Here is a 27254-nt window from a genome sequence, read left to right as displayed (position 1 = left end):
GGCTATCTGCTCCCGCGCCCGGCGCGCCGCACTTCCGACGCTGTCCTCATGGGGCGCGCTAACCTCTCTCGATAATACCTACAAACTAAATAAAAATACATTTTATGTATCATCGCAAACTAGTGACCGGGACCAAGTGATATTAAGTGATACGGTAAGTTCCAAACACGCGACGGTGTTACCAACAGGACTGTGATTTGTGCAAAGTGACTGTTTCAGTGTTGTCATTGTAGCGGAATCGTGATCGCACATATTGAAGAACACACGGACATTAGTGGCATAATTACGGGACCGATATGTGACGGCTATTTACTTTTTCATAATTAAGCACCACCGTTTTTAAATCGAAATATTTCGGTGACAGAAGCTAGTGTTACCCGCGGCAAAAATATCATTGTGAGACTACATTACTTGTTACTGTTGTGGATAAATACGTACCAAGCCACTGGGCTTTTCGTGTAATGCTAGCTTCTAATATAAAAACTGTGTATAGTTTTTTTTTAAACTTACTGCCGCCAATTGACTTGGCTTTGTGTCAAAAATTAGACCGCGAAGATACTAGCGCCATCTGATGACACGTAGAGAATATCAGTCCAATGTCATTTCTTTTCTATGAAACAAAAATATCTAACGGTAATTAGTGAACCGCCCGGCTGAAATATGTGGAATTTAGATATCTAGTTCCTATGAGAAGAAAATAAAATTGATAATTCACTATTCATCATATTATCACCTGAATATAAATATAATATTGTTACAAAATTAACCGCTTTGGTTGTCATAGAAGTTGAAACAATATTTTTGTTATATTCGTAGCGGCATGAACTTTAGAGTTTTTTTTTTATTATTTCTACTTCTTTATTAAGCTCGCACACAAAAATGAGTTATTACAATATAACCGTAAATCAATGTTTTAAGTGATGATGAACGGTATTTTAGGTTTATGAACTAGAAACAATTTTAATGTTTCAAAAACAAACTAAACAAGAGATCCAATCGGTCTTTAGACATACTAAACATTGTACAGTTCTCTGAAGTACTGGAATGTTAAATAAATAGTTTTTGTTCTGTAATAAAACTTCATACAATGAATGGTAAGCTTACACGCCGAAACGAGATAGTTATGTTTACTCTATGCAGTAACTGCCAGCTGTAAAAATACGCTTCATTTCAGATTATAAAACCGCGAATATGCTAACAAAGCACCTAATATTCAATGACGTCAATACACTGCTTAGAAATATGTACTTCACATACAAAACCACTAGGTTTGAACAACACTGATCTCATACTATCGTAATGACCACGATGACGTCACTAATAATAAATTAACCACTAACAAATAAAATTAAATGATAAAAGCCACGATAATCAAATTGATTAGGTATTACTCTAAACATGCAGTCTTTGTTTGTTTTGTTCCGTTCTCTTTTTATTTATTACATTTTGTTCTAATATTTGATTAATCATCAAACATCATAAAGTAACATTATTTCAGTCCATTATAACACTAATGTACACATGAACTCATGCCTCATGAATTGATGTCTTTTGGAATGCTCGTAATATTCGTATAAATCCGCGCCAGATCGACGGTTGTAAGCCAAACTATCGTTAGTTACTGATAAGTTGCTTTAAGTATTCGATGAAAACATCCACAGGCAATCTGGACGGAGAGGCGAATTGATTGAACAAACAAAACGTTCGTAGCACGTGGCACTCTCAATCCAAACAATAAATCATAGGTTTGGCTGAGAGATGGTAACCTTCTCGTGCATGTCCAACATGTTCGGGCTAAATCCCTGGGTGTCCCGCCAACGGCCGACACTCTGTTATGCCAAAACAGACGATTACGAAACACTCGTACGTACGATAATTCTATTTCGATTATTACCTTCGCACGTTTATTTGTAGATGACGGACAGCCTTAAGAATATTCGCCGAAGGTGCGCCACTACATTTGATATCAAAATATATTCGTGCGTGCGCCCATACTCGTTACATTATCTAGGAATTTTAAAAGCTTGTTTCAATACTCCTCACCTCGTCTGATTTAGCGAGTTATCTAAATTGTCGGTAATAGTTCCTGTACTGAACGTTATTTTATTCGATTGAAGTGTTCTGCACGTTGCCGGCCGATTTGTAAGGAAGTACTTATGTCAATCAAAAAGGAAATCATAACGTAGTAATGAGTTCAGTTACAATCATTAATACAGACGCCGTCTCTTTAATTTGAAAGAATCCCTAACAACTGAAAGTCGCCACAACAATGCATCCACTTAAGTTAATATTATTTCAATACACTATTTGGTTATGACTTAATTAGGCATCTAACCTTAAATTGAGTTCGATAAAACGCGCGTAAATTGACAGTTTATTACCTTTAGCCATGATATGGTAGTAACCATCTTCGCCAGCCCTTGTCTGTTAATTCAAATGGAATAAAATAATATGTCTATTGTACGAATTTGTTTCCTAAGTAACAAGTTCCGCATAATTACTTCAAATATACCACAATAATTACGGACATAACTCGGTTCATGAATCAACGGGACTAATCAATGTTCGTCTTTCGACATGTGCCAATAACAACAAACGTTTGAACCGCAGAACACCTCGCTATCGTGATCTAATGGAAAATAAAAAACCAGAAAAACATTACGAATCTTATTAGATCTTTTATTATTGTTGCGGAATGTGGCGGGGTACGGCAATTGTGTGACGATAATCGCGGCTACCAAGGTGACGGTGATGATGGCTGTTGCTTTGAAAGAAGAGATCAATCAACTCTCTTTAAATATTTTTAGTTTGAACAACTTTTTTTTACCAGAAACTATTCAATATTCGTTATTATTGTTATATGTTAGAAATTACTTTGAACAATGTAAGTTTGTAATCAATAGATTCAATATGCATCCGCATTTTAAATCCGGGTTACTGAAGGTTTCGGTTCGCCAGCGTGAGATTTTTCTCGGAACAAGTTTCATTATGAACTGTTTTCGGAATAAAAATAACCTTGTTACTTAAGAATATCTATATATGTATAGTATAAAAAATCATTCTAATTCGTCGAGGGGTCTCTGCATTTACTTTTAACAAACAACCCATTACTATAAATTACATATTTAAATTTTACATTCATGAAATGCATTCCCAACATTACCTCAATAACAATGATAAAAACTGTATAATAAATAAAGGTACATATAACTTGTGTAATAGTATTACTAAATGGAAAGCATTAAATCAGTTTTCCTTTATCATTACCACCCGGTCCGAGTTAATAGAAGTTAATGTATACAGAGCAGAGATCAGACTTATTATTTAAGGCATAGGTTACAATGAATCAGATATACATAATATAAATCATATTTTCAGATATCAAAATAATAATTATCTGGTATCAGGGACCTTATTGTAAACTTGTAACATGGCCGTATTACTTTATCTTCGTAAAAACACCGTGGAATGGTATTCTGAATGATTAAAATGTGGCAAAAAAGATGACACTACTCCATGTAGTTTTATTGGGATTGGTTGAGACACTAACACGTGACTGATGCATTACTCTCTCGACCAATCACAAACATCAAAACTAAACGACATTAATATACGAATTGCATGATTTAGGAACATTCCAAAGGGGGTAAATGCCAGTTTCTATTGTCTTAAACGCGACGCAGTGCGTTACGTCCTGACAAAATAACGTATGGCATAAAAAATAACGCCCCCCGAGGATGTTAAAATTCACTTCATGGTGATGCTCGTAAAAAGTTTACGCTGTAATTTAGATTCAGTTTTCTTTGATGATCACTATCATTATGACTACTTTATTTTATGAATGTTTATGGCAGTATGATACTTTCAGATTTCCCTTTATCTAGTTTTTTTGACTACATTACACTTATATAGAATATAAACAAATAATGTTCATCGCCAGTAGAATAATATAATAACCTCTCTTTAAGTTTCGTATTTTTAAGTTTACGAAAAATAATAAATGAAATCGAATTACTATAAATAATAATACTATATAATTGTTATTAAATTCTAACACACCAGCTCTTTTAGTCTCTATATAGAGCAAACGCAATAAAGAGATTCCATTTTGTCTTAATGGTTATCACAATATATTCCCCGCGAATAATGGGAGAGAATAAGGGTATATGAACAAATAATGGAATGCATATGAACATCCTTCCCCTTAACCATAAAACAGTAGTTATGGTTTTATTTTAATAAATATCATCACTGGTAGTGCTTGAAACGCTCGGCGTGAAAGAGTTTCCGGAAATACAGATCTCTCCGTGAATTTCTCCGGGATAACATGAAACCTGTATAATCCAGGACTTATCCTGGGATATGCATTGTAGCAAGGTTATAGCTAAACCTAAGTGGCAATTAGCATCCTCATTTTACGGTTTATACGTAACTACCTAAAAAACTTTAAAATTTCATCTCATATTTTCTCATGGCGTGCACTATTCTAGTGGGCTTGATAAAATAGAGTAGACATAATATAAACACTGTATAATTTTATTTTCAGCAATATTTTGTTTATAAGACAACATCATTGCTATAATTTTCAACGTAATAATCAATACTTGTTTTCTAAAGTCGCTTTTCTTGAGTCGCGTAGAAATCATTTCCGTATAAAAAATAAACAAGTTGTAAATCCAATACAAATTGACCATGCGTGTAATTTGTACACAAAGTTTACACTCACCTATAGTTTATACAACGAATACATACATAATTGTACACACATTCAAAGAGGAATAGAGAAAGCGATACCCTTCACTGAGCAGACCACTCTATAGAAAGAGACAAGATAACTATGTACGGCCAACACCTGTTTCTTTTATATAGATCTAGAGGGTATTCATGCTGTTCATAAGCACTGCCGACTTTGGTCGCCCGGGGCGCCGCGCCGGATCTTAGGTAGGGTGGAGATTTAGGACTGAGGCTCGATGACATAAGATAGCTTTCGCTAGCAAAAAGTGGCCGAAAAACGGGACGACGGCAATTTTTTTGCCAGGAGCGAAGTTTTAACCCTGCCATACTTTTCTGTCCATATTAACTTGAAAGTTGGGTAGAGAACGCCAAGTCTTTGTGTGTTACTTATGTTACCTTTATGACTTAGCTAATACAGAATTGATATTTTCATTACGATATTATATCACTAGGTCTGACTCATCGATTACCATTATAATACCTAAAATAGGGTAGGAAGTAATTGTGTGTACACAGTACATATATTATGCGTAATGCTTGAGATGGTAAATAAGTCAAAACCAAATACAATTTGATTTATTAATATACATAACATACATTCATTGTTTTTTTTTTTTATCTGACGAAAATTACGTTCTGCAAACTAGAATAAGATCTCTAACACTTTTTTAATTTAAAACAAAAATAAACGTTTGTAAATTATTGATAATGCAACCTATTACTATCTTACTCATAGTATATTTATTTGGTATATTCACACGTATATTTATGTAGTAAAATATAGCACATACCAAATTAAAAAATATAATCTAAATATCGTTACCAAATATTTTTACGTCAACCCCGCTTTACAGTGACATACAAGCATACGAAGACTCTGTTGTACGTATTAAAAATCGTAATGAAGACCATCGGTATTTTTAAATTTTCAATATAAATACTTAGTTGTAATAATTTCATTCTTTAGAAACTTTCAAATCTTAATTATTAAACAAAAGTTTTTAACACACACGGCACGTTTAACTAAGCCATTAACGTTAAACGTATCTTTAATTAATAAAAGATAAACTCGTGACGTTTCACAATCTAAAAATAACGGTAATATATTAATTGATGAGCCATAAAATACATCGAAAATAGTGCACTAGTCACGCAAGAGTGATTTTTAATCGACCATTAAAGTTTGCAGGCGCCTTTATGGGTAATTCCAACAGCTGATTGAAGTTTACTTCTGTTGGCATTTACAAATTTCCAAATCATAAAAAATATTCGCAAATCTTATGACAAATTACTTACCGGTTGCGCTGGATAACAAATAAACTTCAACTTTTACGAAACTCACATTTTATAATGAGTTATTTATGAACCGTACAATCTTGTTCAACGTATTTATCACCTGAAGTGAAATTACACTTTTAGTTCAAATAAATTATGCTGATACAATTCCGTTTCAATACATCTAACATCACTTCGATCTGTCTTATATAAATAAATATTACCAATGATTTCGATGAAAAACGCACCAGGTTCCTCATCTATTTTAAATGGCAAACGTTTCATAGCTGTCGCTCGTATTACCTTTATTTTTTTCACTGAAATAAATTTATCCCTGAGATATTAACTAAAAATACACTAGATAGTAGATACAATATTGGTTTGTTGTTTTACTTAGTATTCATCGCAGCTTCTCTCGCGTTAAAAGGTTTTTCCAGCATAAAATTCCCGCTAGGAACGTTTCCGGGATAAAAAGTAATCTATATTTTTTCTTAGAATTACAACCAAATAGAATAACACAATGCTATACATTTGAGTACAAATTTACGCAGTGGTTTCGACCAAAGGTGGCGAAGGGGTCGAGGTTCTAGTATTTGATACGTAGCTCGGGTCCCTCCGAAACATTTAGAATATTTTTATGGATAAGATCTACCCAAAATTTTATGATTAAATAAAGCTTATGTACCAATAAAAAGAAATATTGAATTATAAAGGTAAATCGCAAGAAATAATACAACACGTTTATCTGCTCTCTCATAATTTCCAAAATTTTGCAATAAATCCTATCTATAAAGTCATGTCCACAAATAAACACATGTTATTTTATGATGTCTTAAAGCTGATCTAAGAACCAATGAATTTAGTTTATTACATTTTATTTTTAAAATTACAAATAATAAACTTCCATAAATTATTCAAATGGTGCTACAAGGCGGTTGTTGCTTACGATTATCATAATCATTATTTATGAAATGTATTATACAAGTATTCCATTCCAGAAGCCAAAATAGACGTTAACATTGGCATTCAGCTGTACCCTGTGATTTTCTATTTTCACTGTCTAAATATAAACCCACTCAAACGCAAGGTTGACACTTTTGCTGAAATGTTCGAGTAAAAGACCACCGTAATATGATTTTAAAAGATTTAGCTTGCAGCTTTACGAGCAATGCGGCACTCTTTATTACAATTTTATGATCGCCAATTAGCGACAACACCCAATAAACACAATAATGTCACCGTCGTTAAGTACAATCACCAATTTCTAAAGGAATGTATTCAATCATAAAAAAAAATACGATGCTCGCTGACTTATATGTTTCTCCATTTTATATATTTATTTATTCAATTAATAATATATATTCATTCAATTTATCCCTCAAAATTAATAGTTAACAATACTATTGCCTCCTGTTCATTTCACAAAGATAGAAACTTAAATTTATTGATCATCAGAGACTGCAAACTTTGGGCATAAGAATTTTAGCTTTACATTTCAGTGTCAGTCCAACTGTTCATATCCGTCACGAATAAACCGCAGAAAATGTTCCAAACGTAATCCTATATTTTGTAACGCAGAAACGTAAATATCTAACGATTCTTATTATTTTGGATTTGAGGGAATATGAAAGTATGTAATTCTACTAACAAAGGTTACTATCCTTATAAGTATGTCTAGATTCGTCTAGACCGTGATTGTGATATATATATATATTATAATTAAAAGTTACTGTACCTATAAGTGTTTCCTTATAAAATAACAACATGACAACGCGGCTAATAAGAACTACAAAAAGGCTGTTTGATCAATGCTGCGATATAGAGATAATGTTATCCCAAAAAGCATATATTGTATATTCATATTATAAGCAGTTCCCAATATCAGAAAGCTCATTGACCTTAATGGTCCAAAAATTCTTATTTGCGTAATTAACGGTACCATAAGGGTGACATAAAATAATTAAAACCCTGCCTATTTAAAAATCGTAAACAAAAGTCAGCACACGGCAAGAACCGGGCGCTCGAGCCAGGCAGCGCCCGCTATAAAAAGATCATCATAGGACGGCCGTCGTCGGCCGCTGCGCGACATGCAACCCTGGAAAGCGACTCGACTGTGCCATCGAGTGCTGTTGCCAAAATAATTAAAGAAATCTCCGACGGTGTCCCTCCACCGCGCCCGCGCCGCTCTAAAATCGTCGCTCTTCGCCCGGGAGTCGCTACTCGGGGCGCGGCGGGAAAACATCTCCCGCGCCACTCTTATTTCTTCTTTCCTTCCCGACGCTGTCGAAAAAATATCTCAGTAAGTTCCATAATACCAATATAAAAAGGAAATGACCTTGAGTGTAGTAACCCTGAGTGCAAATCGAGTGTCATAACAGTTTTAAAAGGAAGTTGTGATTATAAATACATAAGTGATAAAGTGTTACATAACGCAGAGCAAATTTTGGAATTTTAAAAATACCGCATTTTGTAGGCGCCTTTGACACCAAAATAGCTTTTCATCACGTGGTACAAAATCGACCTATAGGATGGCTCCACATTTATATGTGCTCATAAATTATATACAGTTGTTATCTAAAGAAACTATAAACCGAACTCGGTTCTTTTTTCATATTAATACATCGCTCTATTTTTCGAATTTATTATCCAAGATAAAGATATTTTGCGATAAAAAGAATTTTACTTGATAAATTTAGTTTATAGTTAAAGTAAAAGATGGCGTTAGTATCGTCTACATTTGCTACGTCAGTTTATGAAAAATGACGGCTCGATTGGATACGTGTTCTTGTCGTTTATGATATTTACGAGAAAAAGTATTAGACTAGTACAAAATTTAGTTATTACTCATTATTAAAGACGTTATAAGTATAACATTAAGTGAAATACTGTTGAAAGACATTTTTTCTCATGTATTTTAAATAATTTCTTGGTGAGTGGTGGTGCTTCAGTGGTGCTTGCGATCTAGGAAATCCTTTTCATCCGTAATGTTAAAGCTTATCATATAATTTATTTTAGCGTTTGACTTAATATATCGTAGTGGCCGTGGGTTGTGTAGATTAGGTGCGATATTTGACGTTTACGGTGACCCAGTAACCTAAGAATCTAAAATAAGGAAACAGCCATTTAGACCAGATTGAATAAATTGGAACTGAATAAAAAAGGTGTCAACTAAAAGTATCCGTTTAATCGAACGTGAATTGAATTGATTTTTCCTTACTTATAGACAAAAATGAAACATAACCTCAAAACCTTTTAAGTTCCTATGATGACTCGTCATTTCTAACCTATTTCTCTTCTTGCCTTCTAGAACTGACGGCAACGTAGTAATTCCACCATGGAGGACGCTCACACGAAATCCGTGGATGAAGTCTTAAAGTATTTTGGCACGGACCCAGACAAAGGCCTTAGTGCAGACCAAGTAAAAAGGAACCAAGAAAAATATGGACCCAACGGTAAGTTATTTCAAATATAATTTTTTTTTTTAGCATATTAACCAGAAATCAGAACAGAGCATGCATTTTAAAATTTATTACTCAATATGAAATAAGTAAACTTCATCACATTGATAAATAATGGGTGTACAGCATTCTAAAGATTTTATTCCTTCCAACTAAGAATTTATATGCATACTATACTATTGTATTTCTTTGTGTAAGGCACATGCTCAGAAAAACAATATCAAATGGCCAAGGTTATATAAAGCATGTTTTAAATGTTATCTTTCAAGTACATTCCAACAAGAATATAATAACAATGAAGTATATATACCAACATACTATAAAGATAATTAAAATTTCTACTTAATTTTACTACAAAGGCAAATGTATCTACATTAAAATAAAAATGATCATATTAATAACTTTAAATATAGAAATGCATTACAAATAGTTCATATAATCCACTGTTATTAAATGTACAAAATTACGTTACCATGTTTATTTATATAAATGCTTTTTGTCGGTTCCTGTATCAGAAGAGGCTAAGGCTTTATTAAAAAAATATTTTGCTTTCATCAAAATTTAGTAGGCACTGGTAAAAGTGGATGTACGTAGCGACATAGTCGCGAAATAACGACCAAGCTCCTTAAATAAAGACTTAAAAAAAGAGTCAATCAGAGAAAAACCAATTGGATTATACTTACCAGTATTGAGCTCGCATCAAGATTATTATTTGCATGCGGCAATCTGAGACATCATAATTAATATTCAATATAAATGGTTTGTAACATAATGGACAATTACTTCAGCAATATACAATGTAGGGAAGATCATAATTATATTCCAGTTATATTACAATGTCTCTTAATTCAGTGACAATGAAATTACGAAACATTGTAAATTATAAAGAATAAGTGTTAGTGAAAGCAATAATTAATTGATTTCGACAATCAGCTTAATGATATCAAATTTACTAATGACCTTTTGGGTTTTAGAACAAAACATTAAGTTATGCTCTTTTGTTCATGTGTGACTTTGAATTGTACAAATTAAGTAGTTTTGCCGCCGCGCTAATTTGCAATGACTCTTATCAAATATTGGCGCAATTTCTTTCATTACATTGCATACCATATTGTCGATGTTACAAATTCGAAAACTAATGCATTTTTGGAAAGGAAAATGCCATAATATCTCGTGATTATAATAAATTCTCAACAGTCTTCTCAAGTCAATAAAAAGTTTACTTAAAAAATATGAAATAATTTCAATATTTTATATATTTTGCTATGGAATTATCAAATTTTCAACTTATAAAATGTATCTTTATTCCAAATTAATAATATTTAATATTTTTGTCTACCAACACATAATTATCCATGTAAAATCTCATTTACATGATCAAACACCTGCTTTCCTAAGTATTAGACTAATCCAATCCATGGCAAGCTTATATCCGCTCAAATATGATCATGTCATGAAGTGAGAAATATTCTTCTCTAATACTTGTAGTTCAATTCCATGCAATGTATATTCTTTTAAAATAAACCAGTATATGTCCCACCTGGATATAAAAAATTTCACAACTTGAATATATTACCACTACAATGGTGCGATGAAAAAAAAAAAAAATTAATAAGCCGTTTTTAATGAAGGTTAAATATTTTTTTCCACGAATATACATAGGAAAATATATGTATTTTCCATTGCTGGGCTATCAGTCAGGGTTAGTTGAAATTTTGCCAGCTAGTCAAACTTGGCCCTGACTCATCCTGTGTTGACAAAGTGTAGTTAAAAATAGATGGGACACAAGGGTTATGAAGACCAAGGTCTCTTATATCATTCATTTGATTCTGTTCATGGTCATCATACTTGATCAACACTGTTGGAAAACTTTCCATACTCAGATTTAAAAATAAAATTTATTTTTAATAATAATAACTATTAGTAAACATTATCGTGACTAATAAATTTAAATATTTAATCAAATTACAAATTTGATAATATATTGGAGAAATTGTTTGACATTTACTGTCTTATAAATTATAGAAATCCTGTACCAATATATGACATTTTTTTTAAATATGTTAAACAATCTCAATTGGTCAGGATTAACTGCGTATCTCAATATTGCTTCAAATATGTTAATATATAAAAACATAAGTATCCATAAATCATAAACTCAATGACTCATGTGAATACAACGCGAATAAAAAAAACGCTCATGATATTTATCTTGGGTACAGCGATATCTTACAGTAAATATAAATACGGTAAGACAATACTTAGTGAACTTAGCGAACTTTCATTTCGTAATGACAGTCAACATGCGCGTAAGCCTTCAGACGTTGTTGATGGAATACTACGCTTGTAAAAGTTGAGTTCACTGACTCAGAGACACTGCGTATTATAATTCTTATATATGGATATCTTTATGGATAATGCTTGTGATATTAAAGGAATTTTGTATAGTAGTTTATTATTGTATCTTTTATTAAACTGTCTTTACGTACAAAGAAATGAGAAGCAATGTCAAGCGGGACCGAACCATTATAAACACAGTGAAAATCATGTGTGCAAAAGGAGAGTAATATAAATAAATTCAGTAATGTTTGCCGAAGCAGACAACTTGAATAATTGTTATTGGCCAAAAACGCACGTGATAAACAGCAAGAACGAAAGCTATCCCATTTAATAGTATCACTTAATTATCCTCATTGCATAAATATTAAAGCATTCGGCTTTGTGGGGGCGGCGGGCGGTGTATTTCGAACACTGCCCGTACACGTCACTGTGTGCACGTATTTAGTCATTTAATAGTATGTTGGGATAATGCGGTTAATTTACATTGTGGAAATTTTTATAAACTCTACAACAATAACAATTTCACTTATTCGAAGCTCACTAAAAATAAATTTTTCCATTCTCGTAGGTATAATGTGAATTATTTTTTCTGCTACTTATAATATGCGTGGTAAATATTACACACTGAAGGAAATAGATCTACGTTGTAATAATACTGATTCTACGTCTTTAAGGAAGTCAACGATGATTCTCCGTATTGACATAGATACTTAGCCACTTTTATCGCATTATAAAGTAACAAAATATTTGATAAGATCTTAGGAACAAAGATTAGGAAGCAGACGACCTACTAGCTATCGTGCACGTGAATGAATCAAAACACATGTATAAAAATGTATTGTTTTATCAATTAAGGTTGCTATATCATTATCCATGAACACCTGTTTGGATAATCTATAATACTCAATATTGGAATTTGGAACACATTACACTAATGGTGTCTGTACAAAGCAAGAAAACTGCACAAAGCACTGATGCTTTGTTTTTTACGCATTCCTTTTTAAAGTAAATGTAACTTTTTGTGTTACATGCTGTACCTTCTTTATACCTTTAAATTGATTTTGAAAAAAGCAATAGTTGAATTTCTTACCTGTTCTCTGAATGAAACTGCTTTCTGAATGGTATATTAAAATTTGACTGAATCTAAATGTTCAATAATCTTTTACAGATTCAAATAAAATATTTCATTTCATTCAATATTTCATGGTTACGCTCTAAAAGACTTCCACCATAAGAATGTCTGTTTTGTGTTGTCTCACTAAAGAATATTTGTTTCATTCAAGAGGCACTATGTAAAATTGTATCTCTTAATTAAAGAGAGACAGAACAATCGTTAGCCTAATCAGAAATCTTTTACTGAGGTTCGCCCGGGGTGTCTAAATAGCTAGTCTCCAAAGAAAAACGGAAAAGTAGTTTAAAAAATAAGTTACTTTATTATTAACACAATATGAACACCTGGTCCTGGTTCCACGTTAGAAAAAACCTGTATCGATTGTTTTTCTATAGAAGGTTTATAAGCTAACGGTTCTTTGAACTATTCGGTCAATGAACACGACGTGGAATTATCCTACTATAAAATTTATACGTTTTAATGCAATAATCATTCTTAAATCATTGCCATTATCTGAAATTAAATTAATATAGATTTAGGTACAGATTGATAGTAAGTAGTCGTTTCTGTCTGGGATTACTTTGGATGATGTACGGGGAGTATGTGCTTTTAGTGTCTATTTATATCGAGGCAGGTGTCGGTCGATCAGTGGTGAGCCGGGCCGGAGCCGCAGTGGTGCGTGTGCCCGAGCACCCGCCCGGCCCGCTTCTTCAACCGTAACAACCGTCACCATCACCTATATATACTATATGCAATATGATATAAAACGCCCTACAAATGTTCCAATAAATTATCAGGTTGCAAATAATCAATAACCACGCTAACACAATAAAATAGATAGTCACAGAAATTGATTCTAAGATTTCACGGCCATAATCCGTTTAGACAATGTGTGTTAAATTCCATTGTCACAATAGATTAAAATAAAAGATGGTTCTAAAGTATTCCTATCTAGCTTAACAATAACGGCACAATGTCCGAGGAACTATGCAAATAAACGCACACAAAGGAAAGTCTAAACTAAAACGATATATTCTACTCAGACATAAACGCTGCTCAAAAATGTTAATTTTTTTTGTATATCGCTTGTTTTTCTGTCTGCGATAGGCTCGTGTAAAACTCCAAAAATACTATCAATATTCCTCTGTCAGCTGGATTTAATTTGAAATATGACTGCTTCGACTGAAAGTTATTGGCAGGTCATATTTAACAAGAAAAAATATCTTCAGCACTCTTGTAAAGTCAATTATAACAATCTATTTGATTTAAGACAATGAATATGAAATCTAAAAACAAACGGACACTACAATGAACCATAAAGTATGTCTAAGCATTTTGAGATATTTTCCAACCTACATTCGCGCGGCTCGGCAGTCGGCTGCATTTTTCCATCATAATACATAATGATAATAGTAAGCAACATTGTAGATTCGAAAAATATCTAGGCTGAGCGATATCCAGCTAGACTACTCAATGTTTATTTTTTCTACTTCGTACAACCAACGATTATTTTGCTTCGGAAAACATCGCATAAACCTCGCGTCACTCTACTACATGAAGCTCGGTCACAATACGGAAAACCTCAAACGAGAATAGATTCCGACGCAGATACGCGTTTATTAAATTACAGTAATTTCGGCGTACATTTAACATTATCTATACAGTTTTCATCACACGGATTATGAAGTTAAGAAACGCGTTGTCGAACGACCGTTGGCGGAGCGCATACGAACGTTTTCGCTTCGCTTCTTATTAACTAAACAGTGAACAGCAAAAACTCGTCACGAATAAGAATTACATTATTAATATTTGTACGAGTTGCGTTAGAGGAGCGTAGACAAAGGTGTTTTCAAATTTCAACTGCCGCGTCCACGTGATCAATTCAAGCGCGTTTACCGATACAAAATAACTGTGTTTGACATTATTTGAAGCAAAAATGTAGGTTATTATGTATATGCCTGTGTTAATTAAAAGTTGTTTATTTCTGAACGATTTTTTTTTCTTAGACAACTGAAATGCGAGGCTAGCAGAACGCTTAGCTAATGACCAATTGTATGCGTATACTGAATAGAAATCTGCAGCGAAGAACCTTTGAATAACAACACTGATTGACACTGCACAGTGTCAATAAACCTGTGACATTAGATATAGGGAACATAATGCCCAGTAATTATAACTAGTGGTCGAATTTTATATATTCATAACGCGTATTATACATCAGTTTTATTGTTGTTCACTTTATCTCTATATGAACTTTAATTATGCCACATCTCACAATCCTTCGTACGCAGTGTGCTTAAAAAGGGGTACAGAGTTTTTTCTTTACGTTTTATAGATAAGTATTAGTATGAATGAATATTATTTGCTACAATATTATACCTATTACGGAATAATAACTAAACATTCTTGCGACGCTTGTTTAATACTTCTATGTAGTAGTAAACACGTTTTTATCACAAATACTGTTTGTAAAATTAACACATTGAAATTTGACGTAAACAGCTTCAAAAATGTAAATTTTGACCTTGTATTTTATCATTTTTACAAGATTCTTTAGCATATTTACTTATGTGGATACAAACGTATACCGTACGTGCCATAAACTAAAATAAAACTAACACAATTCGTCCTCAAAACAAGTTAGAAACTAGCGGAACATGTTAATATATACTATACGTGTTACGCACGTTCCTGATAACAGCTCAGTTTGCCCAGTCTTAATGCAAGTCAAACACGTCTGAATCGGTTAAAGCTAAGCCGGCGCTGATTACGTTTAAATTGAACGCATCAGTTTCAACGGATATGTCTCAATTCAATGATCTAATGTTATGATGGTTGCACCACGCCAACGTTGATTAAGTCGTGTTCACTGTTCATCGCATCAGAGGAAAGAAACACGACCGGGGATCGGGAGCGGCAAATCCGGCGGCGAGAATGCCAGCGCACCCGCTGCGAGTTTCGAGTGCCTGCTAGCTGAAATATTATATAGGTACACAGGTTTATTTTGGACGGTCTACGTTGGCGGGTTGCGTCTACGAACGCGGCTGACGTGCTATACTCACAAGCATTTCACGTTCCGATATTGTGTCTATTCAGATATTGTCTACTGACTATATCTTTAGCGCGCAAAAATGCGAACACATCGCTTTAAAAATGATTTTACCAAAAAGGTTATGTTTTGACAGAGCATCTTGCTGTCGAGTACTATTTTGCATATCCGTGAGGCTGCGTTATAGAGCACGAATGTAATGAATGAATTAAATACTCGACGTTCTTACCGTTTTCATGGCGATAATTATTAGACTAAGAAATCGATACGTTACGCTTTTTTTGCTTGTTTGATTGTACAATCTCATCAAGGCGACATGCATTTTCAACGCCCACAAGTGTAGGCGTTGAAAATCCCGTCTACGTCGGGGTTCAGCACTTCCCCGTATTTTATATCTAAACACTTATTTATAGCATCTATTTATATCGGAAAGTCTTTTATTGTTCTCAGGCATCTTATTTTTCGAAACGATTCTCTGTCGAGTAAACGCAGAAAAATAATAATACTGTTTACTTGCTTAATTGTACACGGTACTTTTTTAATCGCATATTATTTTGGATGAATATTTTTATCGTGCATTTATGTTTGTCGATTAAAAGATAAGGTATCGTTACGCTAAAATTGATCGATTCCAATCCTAATATATTGAACATAATATTGTGTAAAAACAATCCCATGTACTAGTTAAACAAGGTCATCGCACACTGGGCATGCTGCTGCGTGGATCGCGAGTTAATGCGATTGTCACTAAAGTGATCAAACAATAAAACTTTAGTCGTTAATCGTGTCACATTACTAAGGCTAGTAATAACGCAAGTTGCCTAGTGACACTTCAATATGCAATATAAGCGTTATGGACAGAGATCCCAAATATTGCGTATTGTTTGTTGACATTGTGAGTCTAAGCACGGCCGACGTGGACCTGACGTAAGTGGTCCGAGAGGAAGTCACAAGTAGCTGGGTCGGCGCTCTGTCGTCACCGCGAGGGCCGCGGAGAGTCCGCAGCCCGCACGTCGCCCGCGCGCCTCCCGCGCCCGCGCTCGGCAGCCGGTGCTGTGTCGTGCGTTATTGATCATTGGCGAGCGCGCACAGATGCTGACACGGCGTTATCGATGCGTTGACTAATTGCTTACATTAGTCACGGCGAGCCTGGCAGCCTGGCAGCCCGGCTACGTACGTAAATAGAGCCGATACGATTGACTTAGCGCACGTTGCCAGTTTACATTTCTCTATCAAGATCCCGGCGCATGTTCGAAAAATCTCAATATTTACGTCGCAACGCTCTAATAACGTCAATTCATCAGAAACATAATCTGTTAACGAGTTAAACGAGCTTCCATTGATTGATTTTGTAATTACGTTTATTGAGAGACAATTGTATCCGGAACATTTACAAGGTTGTAATTACGTAGAGGCTAAATGCGTACGTCATGAGGTCAGTGTACACAGTACAGGTCGCGACTTACGACTCGCTCCACCGTACCAGCCAGACTCGACACTTGGACCAATGTGACCGCTCCACAACGCCGTATTATTAGCATAAACATACCACGTTGCTAAAAACTGCCACACATCACACACAAACTGTATCGCCGCATGTCGTATATGTCAAATTTTAATGTAGATATAACATAAAAATCCTTTATCAGACTACAACTGCTCAGGTTATTCGTTCAATAAAGTGAAAATGCGTACCAATGACATAGTTTTATTAACTGGACATAACAGCTCACCTCTTACAAATATTTGCGTAATGGCATTTAGTTCGTCGCTTTTGGTTATTTTATAATATTCAATTGAGCAGTCAAGTGTACGCATTACTACGTCTCAGACAGCTCAGAGACGTAGTAATGCGTACACAGTTCGAGTACGACTACGGCGCTGACGTCCTGGGTTCGAAACCCGAGTCGGGCAAAAATAATTGTAACTGTTGTTTTGTTTTCCATTTAAAACTTACTCAGTCACAGCGTGGAGTTAGGAAGTTGGCGGTATGATACCCCGGTGTCTCGGAAAGCACGTCCAGCCGTTGGGCCTGTACCTGATCGCTCTTATGTCATGTCAAATTGCAGTCTCACCGGACTATTAGAGTGAAAGAACAGACAATGCACCTGTGTATTGCATACACACTTGTGCACTATACTATCTCCTGCGTACCTGGCTGATCTCCGCTGAGAATGGCCGCCGTGGTCGAAATTCGGCTATGAGGGATTCATATTATCGTAGTTTAGCGTGAAAACATTTTTCGCATTGTTATAACCTGATATCACATCTGAGAGTATGATACGTTGCCTTCCACTGATTAGGTAAACGCTCGCACGTGGGTAGTCGTCTATATGAATTTCAGTTTTATACGTACACTAAGAATAGAAGGCGTGTGAGTTAAATGATTACCTACATATTTCATAAGAATCAAACGTACTCCAGTGCGCATAATCATTTGTATTGCTACATAGACATTTATATTTGACGTCAGCGTGGTGGAAGACGCTAATCTGAAGAGTTGCGGTGCCGCCGAGCCCGCGATGCGCACCGCTTCGCCGGCTCTCGGAATGGATACGCGTATTCAACAAATGTAGTAGTATATTTATATACGATCGTAACTGCCGAGATAGATCGCATGCCCTGTTCTGACTGGTTTATCGCTTGTTCCATTAACTCCTTTGATGTTTTATTCAAAACTTTAATTATGTTTCTTCTCTCTTTTCAGAATTACCTGCGGAGGAAGGTAATACATCCGTTTTATTAATTATATATTTTTGCAAGGAAAAATCTACAGTTTGAATAAAATAATATAAAAAGCCGACACATTTTTTTGTAAAACCATTAAACGCACTTAACGCCAGAATTGCGTGGGACTCGCTTGGTTCTCTTTGAATGATCAAAACAGTAAAATAGCGATGCTCTCATCTGCATAGATTTAAATTTCAGCTTGATAAGTCACTAAAAATTCCGTTCGCAAATTGTTTGTATCGAAGTAGAAGCTGCTCTATTTAGTTTTAAAGTAAAAGTACAAAAGTTGTCACTTACAACAGCGGTTAGAGCGTCAAAGTCTAAAATGCGTCGTTTTTTGCTTACAACGTCTCGACCCACTTTCCTTCCCTCGCTCGCTCAATTTGTTGAACTGAAGCCCACTCACGTGTCTCTTTTGTTCACTTCAAATATCGAGGGGGCCTGTTATATACATAGTGCGCTATGTTTAATGGTTTTCTATTGATGTCTACATTGTATGCTTTATACTAACCAAGTCTCCATTTTTATCTTACCTTTTAGGCAAAAGTATATGGCAGTTAGTCCTGGAACAATTCGATGACCTCTTAGTAAAGATTTTGCTGTTAGCCGCTATTATCTCATTCGTGAGTATATCTAAAATGAAATTATTGTATATTAGATGTATTCGAAAGTTACTTAATTAGAGCTATTCTTTTTCAGGTTTTAGCTTTATTTGAAGAGCATGAAGATGCTTTCTCAGCCTTTGTAGAACCCTTCGTAATTTTACTAATTCTTATCGCTAACGCCGTAGTAGGAGTATGGCAGGAAAGAAATGCCGAATCTGCCATCGAAGCTTTAAAAGAGTACGAACCCGAAATGGGTAAGGTCATAAGAGGAGATAAATCTGGTGTCCAAAAAATTAGGGCGAAGGAAATTGTACCCGGTGACGTCGTTGAAGTCTCCGTCGGTGACAAAATCCCTGCTGACATCCGTCTTATTAAAATTTACTCTACTACCATCCGTATTGATCAGTCCATCTTGACCGGAGAGTCTGTTTCCGTCATTAAGCACACTGACGCCATCCCTGACCCACGCGCTGTAAACCAGGACAAGAAGAATATCCTTTTCTCGGGTACCAATGTCGCCGCCGGTAAAGCCCGTGGTATTGTCATCGGCACCGGACTTAACACCGCTATTGGTAAAATTCGTACTGAAATGTCGGAGACTGAAGAAATCAAAACTCCTCTGCAGCAGAAACTCGATGAGTTCGGTGAACAGCTCTCTAAGGTTATCTCTGTGATTTGCGTTGCCGTCTGGGCTATCAACATTGGTCACTTCAACGACCCCGCCCACGGTGGCAGCTGGATTAAGGGTGCCGTATACTACTTCAAAATTGCCGTCGCTCTCGCCGTCGCCGCCATTCCAGAAGGTCTGCCCGCTGTCATTACCACTTGTCTTGCTTTGGGTACCAGGCGTATGGCCAAGAAGAATGCTATTGTCAGGTCTCTGCCCTCCGTCGAAACCCTCGGTTGCACATCCGTTATTTGCTCAGACAAGACCGGTACTCTTACCACCAACCAAATGTCCGTCTCCCGCATGTTCATCTTTGATAAAATCGAAGGTGGTGACAGCAACTTCCTTGAATTTGAAATCACTGGCTCCACTTACGAACCTATTGGCGATGTTTACTTGAAGGGACAGAAAGTTAAGGCCTCTGAATTTGATGGTCTTCACGAATTAGGAACCATCTGTGTTATGTGCAATGACTCTGCTATTGACTTTAATGAATTCAAACAGGCCTTCGAAAAGGTCGGTGAAGCCACTGAAACTGCCCTCATTGTACTCGCTGAGAAAATGAATCCCTTCAACGTTCCTAAGACCGGACTCGACCGCCGTTCCTCTGCTATTGTTGTTCGTCAGGAAATTGAGACCAAATGGAAGAAAGAATTCACTCTTGAGTTCTCCCGTGACAGGAAATCTATGTCCACCTACTGCACTCCTCTTAAGCCTTCCCGCCTGGGTACTGGTCCCAAACTGTTCGTTAAGGGTGCCCCTGAAGGTGTACTGGAACGTTGCAGCCACGCTCGTGTTGGTACCGCCAAAGTTGCTCTTAACACTACTCTCAAGAACCGCATCCTTGACCTTACTCGCCAATACGGTACCGGCCGTGACACCCTGCGTTGCTTGGCTTTGGCCACAGCTGACAACCCATTGAAGCCCGAAGAAATGGACCTTGGTGACTCCTCTAAGTTCTACACATATGAAGTCAACCTTACTTTCGTTGGTGTCGTCGGTATGTTGGACCCTCCCCGTAAGGAAGTTTTCGACTCTATCGTCCGTTGTCGTGCCGCTGGTATCCGCGTTATTGTCATTACTGGTGACAACAAGGCTACTGCTGAAGCTATCTGCAGGTAAGATTTATTTCTTTTTATCTATATAAACAGATAAATTAATATAAAAATGTTAAATAAAAATTTTAGGAAATGTTAAATGTCACTCGCCAATAGTCCACATTGTATTCATAACAACGGTCTTTCTGTTTTTATACGGTTTATTGTAAATTCCCTTATAAAAACATTTGTCAGATAAATTCCATTTACTTTGCTTAGTTTTATTAATTAATTAAATTGGTCGGCTTCTATTTAAGGCGTATCGGTGTGTTCGGTGAAGATGAGGACACCACTGGCAAGTCTTACTCCGGTCGTGAATTCGACGACCTGCCCGTCTCGGAACAGAGGTCCGCCTGCGCCAAGGCGCGTCTCTTCTCTCGCGTGGAGCCCGCACACAAGTCCAAGATTGTTGAATATCTGCAAAGCATGAACGAAATCTCCGCTATGGTCAGTATACTTAATTTCCTTTTGTAAATACATTTATAATATTACGTGTTGAATGGAGTACATTCTAAGAATCGTTAATAATTCGCCGCCTACAATAGATACCTCGCCTTGACTTAGACATAGCGTTGTGCAAACATTAGACCACGATGCATTAATTTACTCAACACACGATCCGATTTACTATCTGAATTAACAATGTTCTGACTGCGCGAAATTAATAATCTGCCAAAATTTTGCACATACATAATTATGAACGGAACAAAAGCAACATCTGCAGGTGTTGCACATGAGATAACAACAAAATGTACTGTTTATTGGACAGCAAACAATGTCTTCATAATTTACCAAAACACAGCCCGCGCTGTTATTAATGTTTACATTTCGCACCGCATATTAGAAGCGCTTTGTGTTTACGTTAGGGCTGTGCTGTTTATAAACTATAACACTTGAAAGTTATCTGTACGGAACCGGTAGTATTCTGTGTTCTACGATTATAATAGTAGATGCAGATATTATTCCATGTGGCTAGCACATGACCGGTGGTTTAACGAGACCGCAAACGGTATCGGTACAACGGTAACGGTATTTACTTTATTTATGCAGTTATTTGTAACAACAATCCCACATTACAGACTGGTGATGGTGTGAATGACGCCCCCGCCCTGAAGAAGGCTGAAATCGGTATTGCCATGGGTTCCGGTACCGCTGTCGCCAAGTCTGCCGCTGAGATGGTGTTGGCCGACGACAACTTCTCTTCCATTGTAGCCGCCGTTGAGGAAGGCAAGTTGAACCATTTCATAAAAAGCAAATCAAGTTGTTTACTGATAATAATATGCGCCGAATAATATGCGCTGTTTGCGGTATTTTGTTTATCTGATGCTGTGATATACTAAGTTGCGAAATGCAACATCAAATTCCACTGTATCCTAAATTGTCCTGCTTGACTTAGATTTGAAGTTTTCTTGCCACTCGATTGCGTTACCTATTTTATATTACATAGCGTTACTTTTGGTCCAATTCTGAATATTAAAAACAATGTGACGCGTCACCAGGTCGTGCCATCTACAACAACATGAAGCAGTTCATCCGTTACCTGATCTCGTCGAACATCGGTGAGGTGGTTTCCATCTTCTTGACGGCCGCGCTGGGTCTCCCCGAGGCCCTCATTCCCGTGCAGCTGCTGTGGGTGAACCTGGTAACTGACGGTCTGCCCGCCACCGCTCTTGGCTTCAACCCCCCTGACTTGGACATCATGAACAAACCACCGCGCAAGGCTGACGAGGGTCTCATCTCCGGATGGCTGTTCTTCAGGTATAGTAGTTTGACGAATTAAAACGTTTAATGGATTATTTAAGAATATTTAGGAGTTTCGTGCTAAATATAGTTTGAAGTGTGATCAACATCACACTTTCGCAAAGATAGTAATGTAGCATTGTCTATCCTAATTTATAATTTGTGCATTAGTCTTTCTCTCTCTCTCTCTCTCTCTCTCTCTCTCTCTCTCTCTCACTCTCTCTCATTGTTTACCAATACTAAAATACTTAAAAAACATACTTATCTTTGTAACAATCAGATTTTAAAGTTGTTTCATACTGTTGTCCAGGTACATGGCTATTGGTGGATACGTGGGTGCCGCTACCGTCGGAGCCGCCTCCTGGTGGTTCATGTACTCGCCTTTCGGACCCCAGATGACCTACTGGCAGCTCACCCACCACTTACAGTGCCTCCAGGGAGGAGACGACTTCAAGGTAACCAGATACTGCATTACATATCACTTAGCTAATCTGTGGACTTGAGTATCTAGGTATTTCGAAGGTTCGGTTGTAAAAATTGTATGGGGGTAGTAATTAAATTAGTAATTGAATTTGGGAAATATTAAATTTGTCACACATATGTATGTATTAAATTTATAAGCAAGCTCTTTATACTATAGACATTGGCCTTAATTATTCATTTATGTTGGAGGCCTAGAAAACTTTACTTACAGAAACACTCGATTATTTCAGGGCATTGACTGCAAGATCTTCACCGACCCCCACCCCATGACAATGGCTCTGTCAGTGTTGGTCACCATTGAAATGTTGAACGCCATGAACAGCTTGTCTGAGAACCAGTCCCTGGTCACCATGCCGCCCTGGTACAACATGTGGCTCGTCGGCTCCATGGCGCTCTCCTTCACTCTCCACTTCGTCATCTTGTATGTGGAGGTGCTCTCGGTAAGTATCCAGATATAACTCAAGTCTGACTTTACAGACTGCAATTATGATAATGATACTTATACCTTACAAGGCTCGTTTTGTACCGTAACAAACATAATGAATATGTTCGCAGGCTGTATTCCAAGTGACGCCTCTGTCTGTTGACGAGTGGATAACGGTAATGAAGTTCTCAATACCGGTGGTGCTCCTCGACGAGGTGCTGAAGTTCGTGGCGCGCAAGATCTCCGACGGTGAGAACAGGAGTGTGGTAGACTGGCTCCACGGCATGCAGTGGATTGTGCTCATGTGGGCCGTCTTCTTTGGCATCATCATCTACGGACCCCTATAAGCCGGCCCGCCCGTGTGCCGTGCCACCACCCCGTTTGATTCACACCTAATACCCCCTCATAGAACCCTGCGCCACCCCCGCGCCGAGTGTGTCGCATGTGGCGCGTGGCGTGTGGCGTGTGTCGCGTGAGTGGCGCGGGGTTCCGCTGTGGAAACCGATGGACCTTGAGCTCGCTCCCACAGTTCGTCTCTAACCGTTTGAATGCTAACGCGCGCACAAGTGTGAAGTGGTCTAGTGGTCGACTGGCCTCCTGCCCTACTGCACGAGCGAGTCGCCGGACGCTCTCTGCACTGCGCGGCCTCGCCAGTGCCTCTGTGTGTCAGTGTCAGATAAGTCTCGTAGTGTCCGTTCGTAGGATTAGTGTCGTGTATGCGACGTCGGAGTGTATCGGCCGGCCAGGTTCTATTGCATTTTATATGTGCGAGACAATAAATAGTTTGGAGCTCATTTTTACAAGACGAGAGATACATCGATTATATTTTTCTTCCTTTTACCGAGTATGTTGTGATGTTATACACTTATTTGATATGAAGTGGCTGTGAAGACCTTCATAATGCTAACACGAGACACCAAAAATTGGTTGATTGAGAGGTATTTATAAGTTAGATTAATTGCATTTTATGATACATATTTTGTAAAAGCGTTAACAAAGCTCCATTTCGCAATAACACGCTATAGGGACTCGCACATAGCTCAGTACCTTGTCCATGTGGACAGCAGACATGTAAGCTTACTGTATAGTAAGGTGCATCGTTAGCTTAGTGTAACTTAACGTAAGTGTATCGTTAGGGACGTGGTTATAATTATTTCTCAACATGTTGTTCTCACTGAAAGATGTATCTGTACCCTGTATCCTGTTGCCTGTACATGCTTTATTAACAATTCCTGATGCATTTTATTACTTTTTCTTGTGATGTAACCTCAGTTTTTTATTCTGAAAGCACTTGGCCGCTGCATTGAATCTTGTCTCACTCATTAACCGAATATGTATTATGTATGCGTAGTTACGTACGCGGGACATCGCGCAGCCAAGTAGCTTTAGTAATTCGTGTATACTGTATACGATTACTCACGCTACGTGCCACGTCTGTGCAGCACTCTGATGTGAACCATGTGTAACACGAGTTGTGCAAATCTAATACATAAACCAATCAATGTATGTACGAACACAAACTGTTGCTGATAGCTAAATTCGTGCTACTTATAGGTTATACAATTTATTGATCTAATAATTTAATTATTGTCTTCTTTATGTTCATTGAAGGTTTACAAAGTCTGTTTTATAAATGGGACATAATATTACTTTAAGTATGCCGAGGTAAATGAAATTTGTCCATTTATTAATTATTAATGGTACAAGGTCCGTACGTACATAAGTTTTTATAATAAATTTAGTATAATGTTGCATGTTTGCATTGCATGGTGGTGATTTTAGTATGAAATTGATATGTTTTAATAACATATATATAACTATAGAGCAATATAATGCGACGTCATTCGCTGAAGTGACCATAATATATTATGCGCTACTTACTATTCGTAATTGTATATTAGACATTTGTTGACATTTAGTAAATGTGAAATATACTTTAGTGGATTACGTCGCTCAATAATGTTATACAAAATATGATATAGAATAATAATTATTGATATAACTTACTTTGTCGGCAATCCGTCTGCCAACAGTAGATACATACACCTTCACACACACACACACACTCACACTCAACATTGCATATTACAGGGCATGCTCAAAAACCTTGTTGTGATTATCCCTGATACTGGAGCTGTTAATACGTCAGTTTATTTATTGAAATGTACAGTCGTTTATAAATACTATTTTACATTCAATTAAAATAGTGAACAATGGATGTTTCAGTTATTTCCCTGTTGTATTCCATTACTAAGTCTACTTGCACCCACTCGTCATGTAACACACACAACCCTAATAGGTTTATTATTTTGTTGTGTAATTGTGTCCATGTCCTTGAGTACACAAATAACTTAGTGTTGTTGTTTCCTGCTAACACTGTTTTAATAATAACCAAAGTTTTGCAAGCTTCAAAAGCGCTATTTGGCTATATTTAAATTATAATCAAAATACCAGGAAAATTTTAAACATCTACAAAGTCGTATAAGTATGAATTTTCCAATTCTATCGAAATAAATGTTTTTATATTTTGATCCCTAAATTAAATCATCGTGAAATTTAAGTCACATGAAGTGGAACTTAAATGGGAGCTGCATGTAAGTAAAAGCCATACTCGGTATGGTATTTGCAAAACTTTCCCCCGTCCCGTCCCGCCAGGCGGGGTCCCCCCCTCCCGCATGCACTAACGTGGTGTTGTCTGCCCCCCAGCCCAGCCGACGTGGAAGCTGTAAGCGCCGGACGCCGTCGCAGCCACTGCACGCACATATTCCATGAACACTCATTGTTTGTTGTGATCCCGCAGTGAAACTTCACATGTAAACTAGAACACGGTTGTGATATCTACATAAGATCCAGTAAGTTCGGACGGCAGCCCCGCTCGAGCCAACATGACACTAACACTCTCGTTGTTTTACAGCGAACGAGGTGGTCGTTGACAAGTGGTAAACGCCACCATATCATAGTTCCTCACCCGCTTCTCTCTGCCACTTCTACCGCTCTCGTCTTCAGATGTAATAACCGAATGGCTTTTAGATGTGTACGTAAGTCGCGTCGCTTGTCACCTTGTGACCGTGTCAGAGCGTGTCACCGTGCCAGGGTAGGGCAGATTGGAGCCGATACGAGAGTCGACACGCGACGAGGCGGGAGCGGGCCGCCGACCCGTCCACCAGCTCACCTGCGCTAGTTCACCAGAGAGGACATAATGTTGTTCATAATGTGTATATACTACAGTATGCTTAGGAGGTTTAATCGATTTGTTATATTACGTTGTTCTAAATAAAGACTACATGGTGCCCGTCGACAAAAGCAGTGCGATAGACGTTGTGTACTTAAGTTGAGAGCACTTTATTAATTTATTGTTATATTTTTATTCTATTATTATAATCTAGTTTGCTTATCTAGAGCCGAGTCTGTTTCTATTAGTGCTGACACCTCGACGAGCAATATGGTGTCTGTAAGTGAAGGATAATTTACACGATTGTCCAGTGTTTGGGACCTGAGTCCAAAAATTTAAACATACCTGTACATTTTAATGTATTATTGT

The 27254-nt window shown here is 36.9% G+C and overlaps 1 protein-coding gene across 6 annotated transcripts; it reads left to right on the top strand.

Moving 5' to 3' along the window:
- On the top strand, positions 1–27254 carry LOC115442365 (calcium-transporting ATPase sarcoplasmic/endoplasmic reticulum type). Of its 6 annotated transcripts, none has more exons than XM_030167386.2 (12): positions 8183–8308; positions 9317–9461; positions 18675–18692; positions 19238–19320; positions 19397–21087; positions 21324–21513; positions 22146–22293; positions 22566–22824; positions 23117–23261; positions 23520–23729; positions 23845–23962; positions 26628–27254. In XM_030167386.2, the coding sequence occupies exons 2-12, from the start codon at positions 9344–9346 to the stop codon at positions 26654–26656; spliced, it is 3009 nt and encodes a 1002-aa protein (XP_030023246.1). In that variant the 5' UTR covers positions 8183–8308; positions 9317–9343; the 3' UTR covers positions 26657–27254. The 6 variants fall into 6 exon arrangements, with proteins under 6 accessions (XP_030023242.1, XP_030023246.1, XP_030023247.1 ...); XM_030167387.2 differs by having other exon boundaries at positions 26420–27254; XM_030167382.2 differs by lacking the exons at positions 8183–8308; positions 26628–27254 and adding an exon at positions 1–154 and having other exon boundaries at positions 23845–24060.

Source organism: Manduca sexta, chromosome 17 (assembly GCF_014839805.1).
Source record: "Manduca sexta isolate Smith_Timp_Sample1 chromosome 17, JHU_Msex_v1.0, whole genome shotgun sequence".
Classification (NCBI taxonomy): Eukaryota; Metazoa; Arthropoda; class Insecta; order Lepidoptera; family Sphingidae; genus Manduca; species Manduca sexta.
The sequence above is the reverse complement of the archived record's forward strand: the minus strand, read 5'-3'. Positions and strand labels throughout refer to the sequence as shown.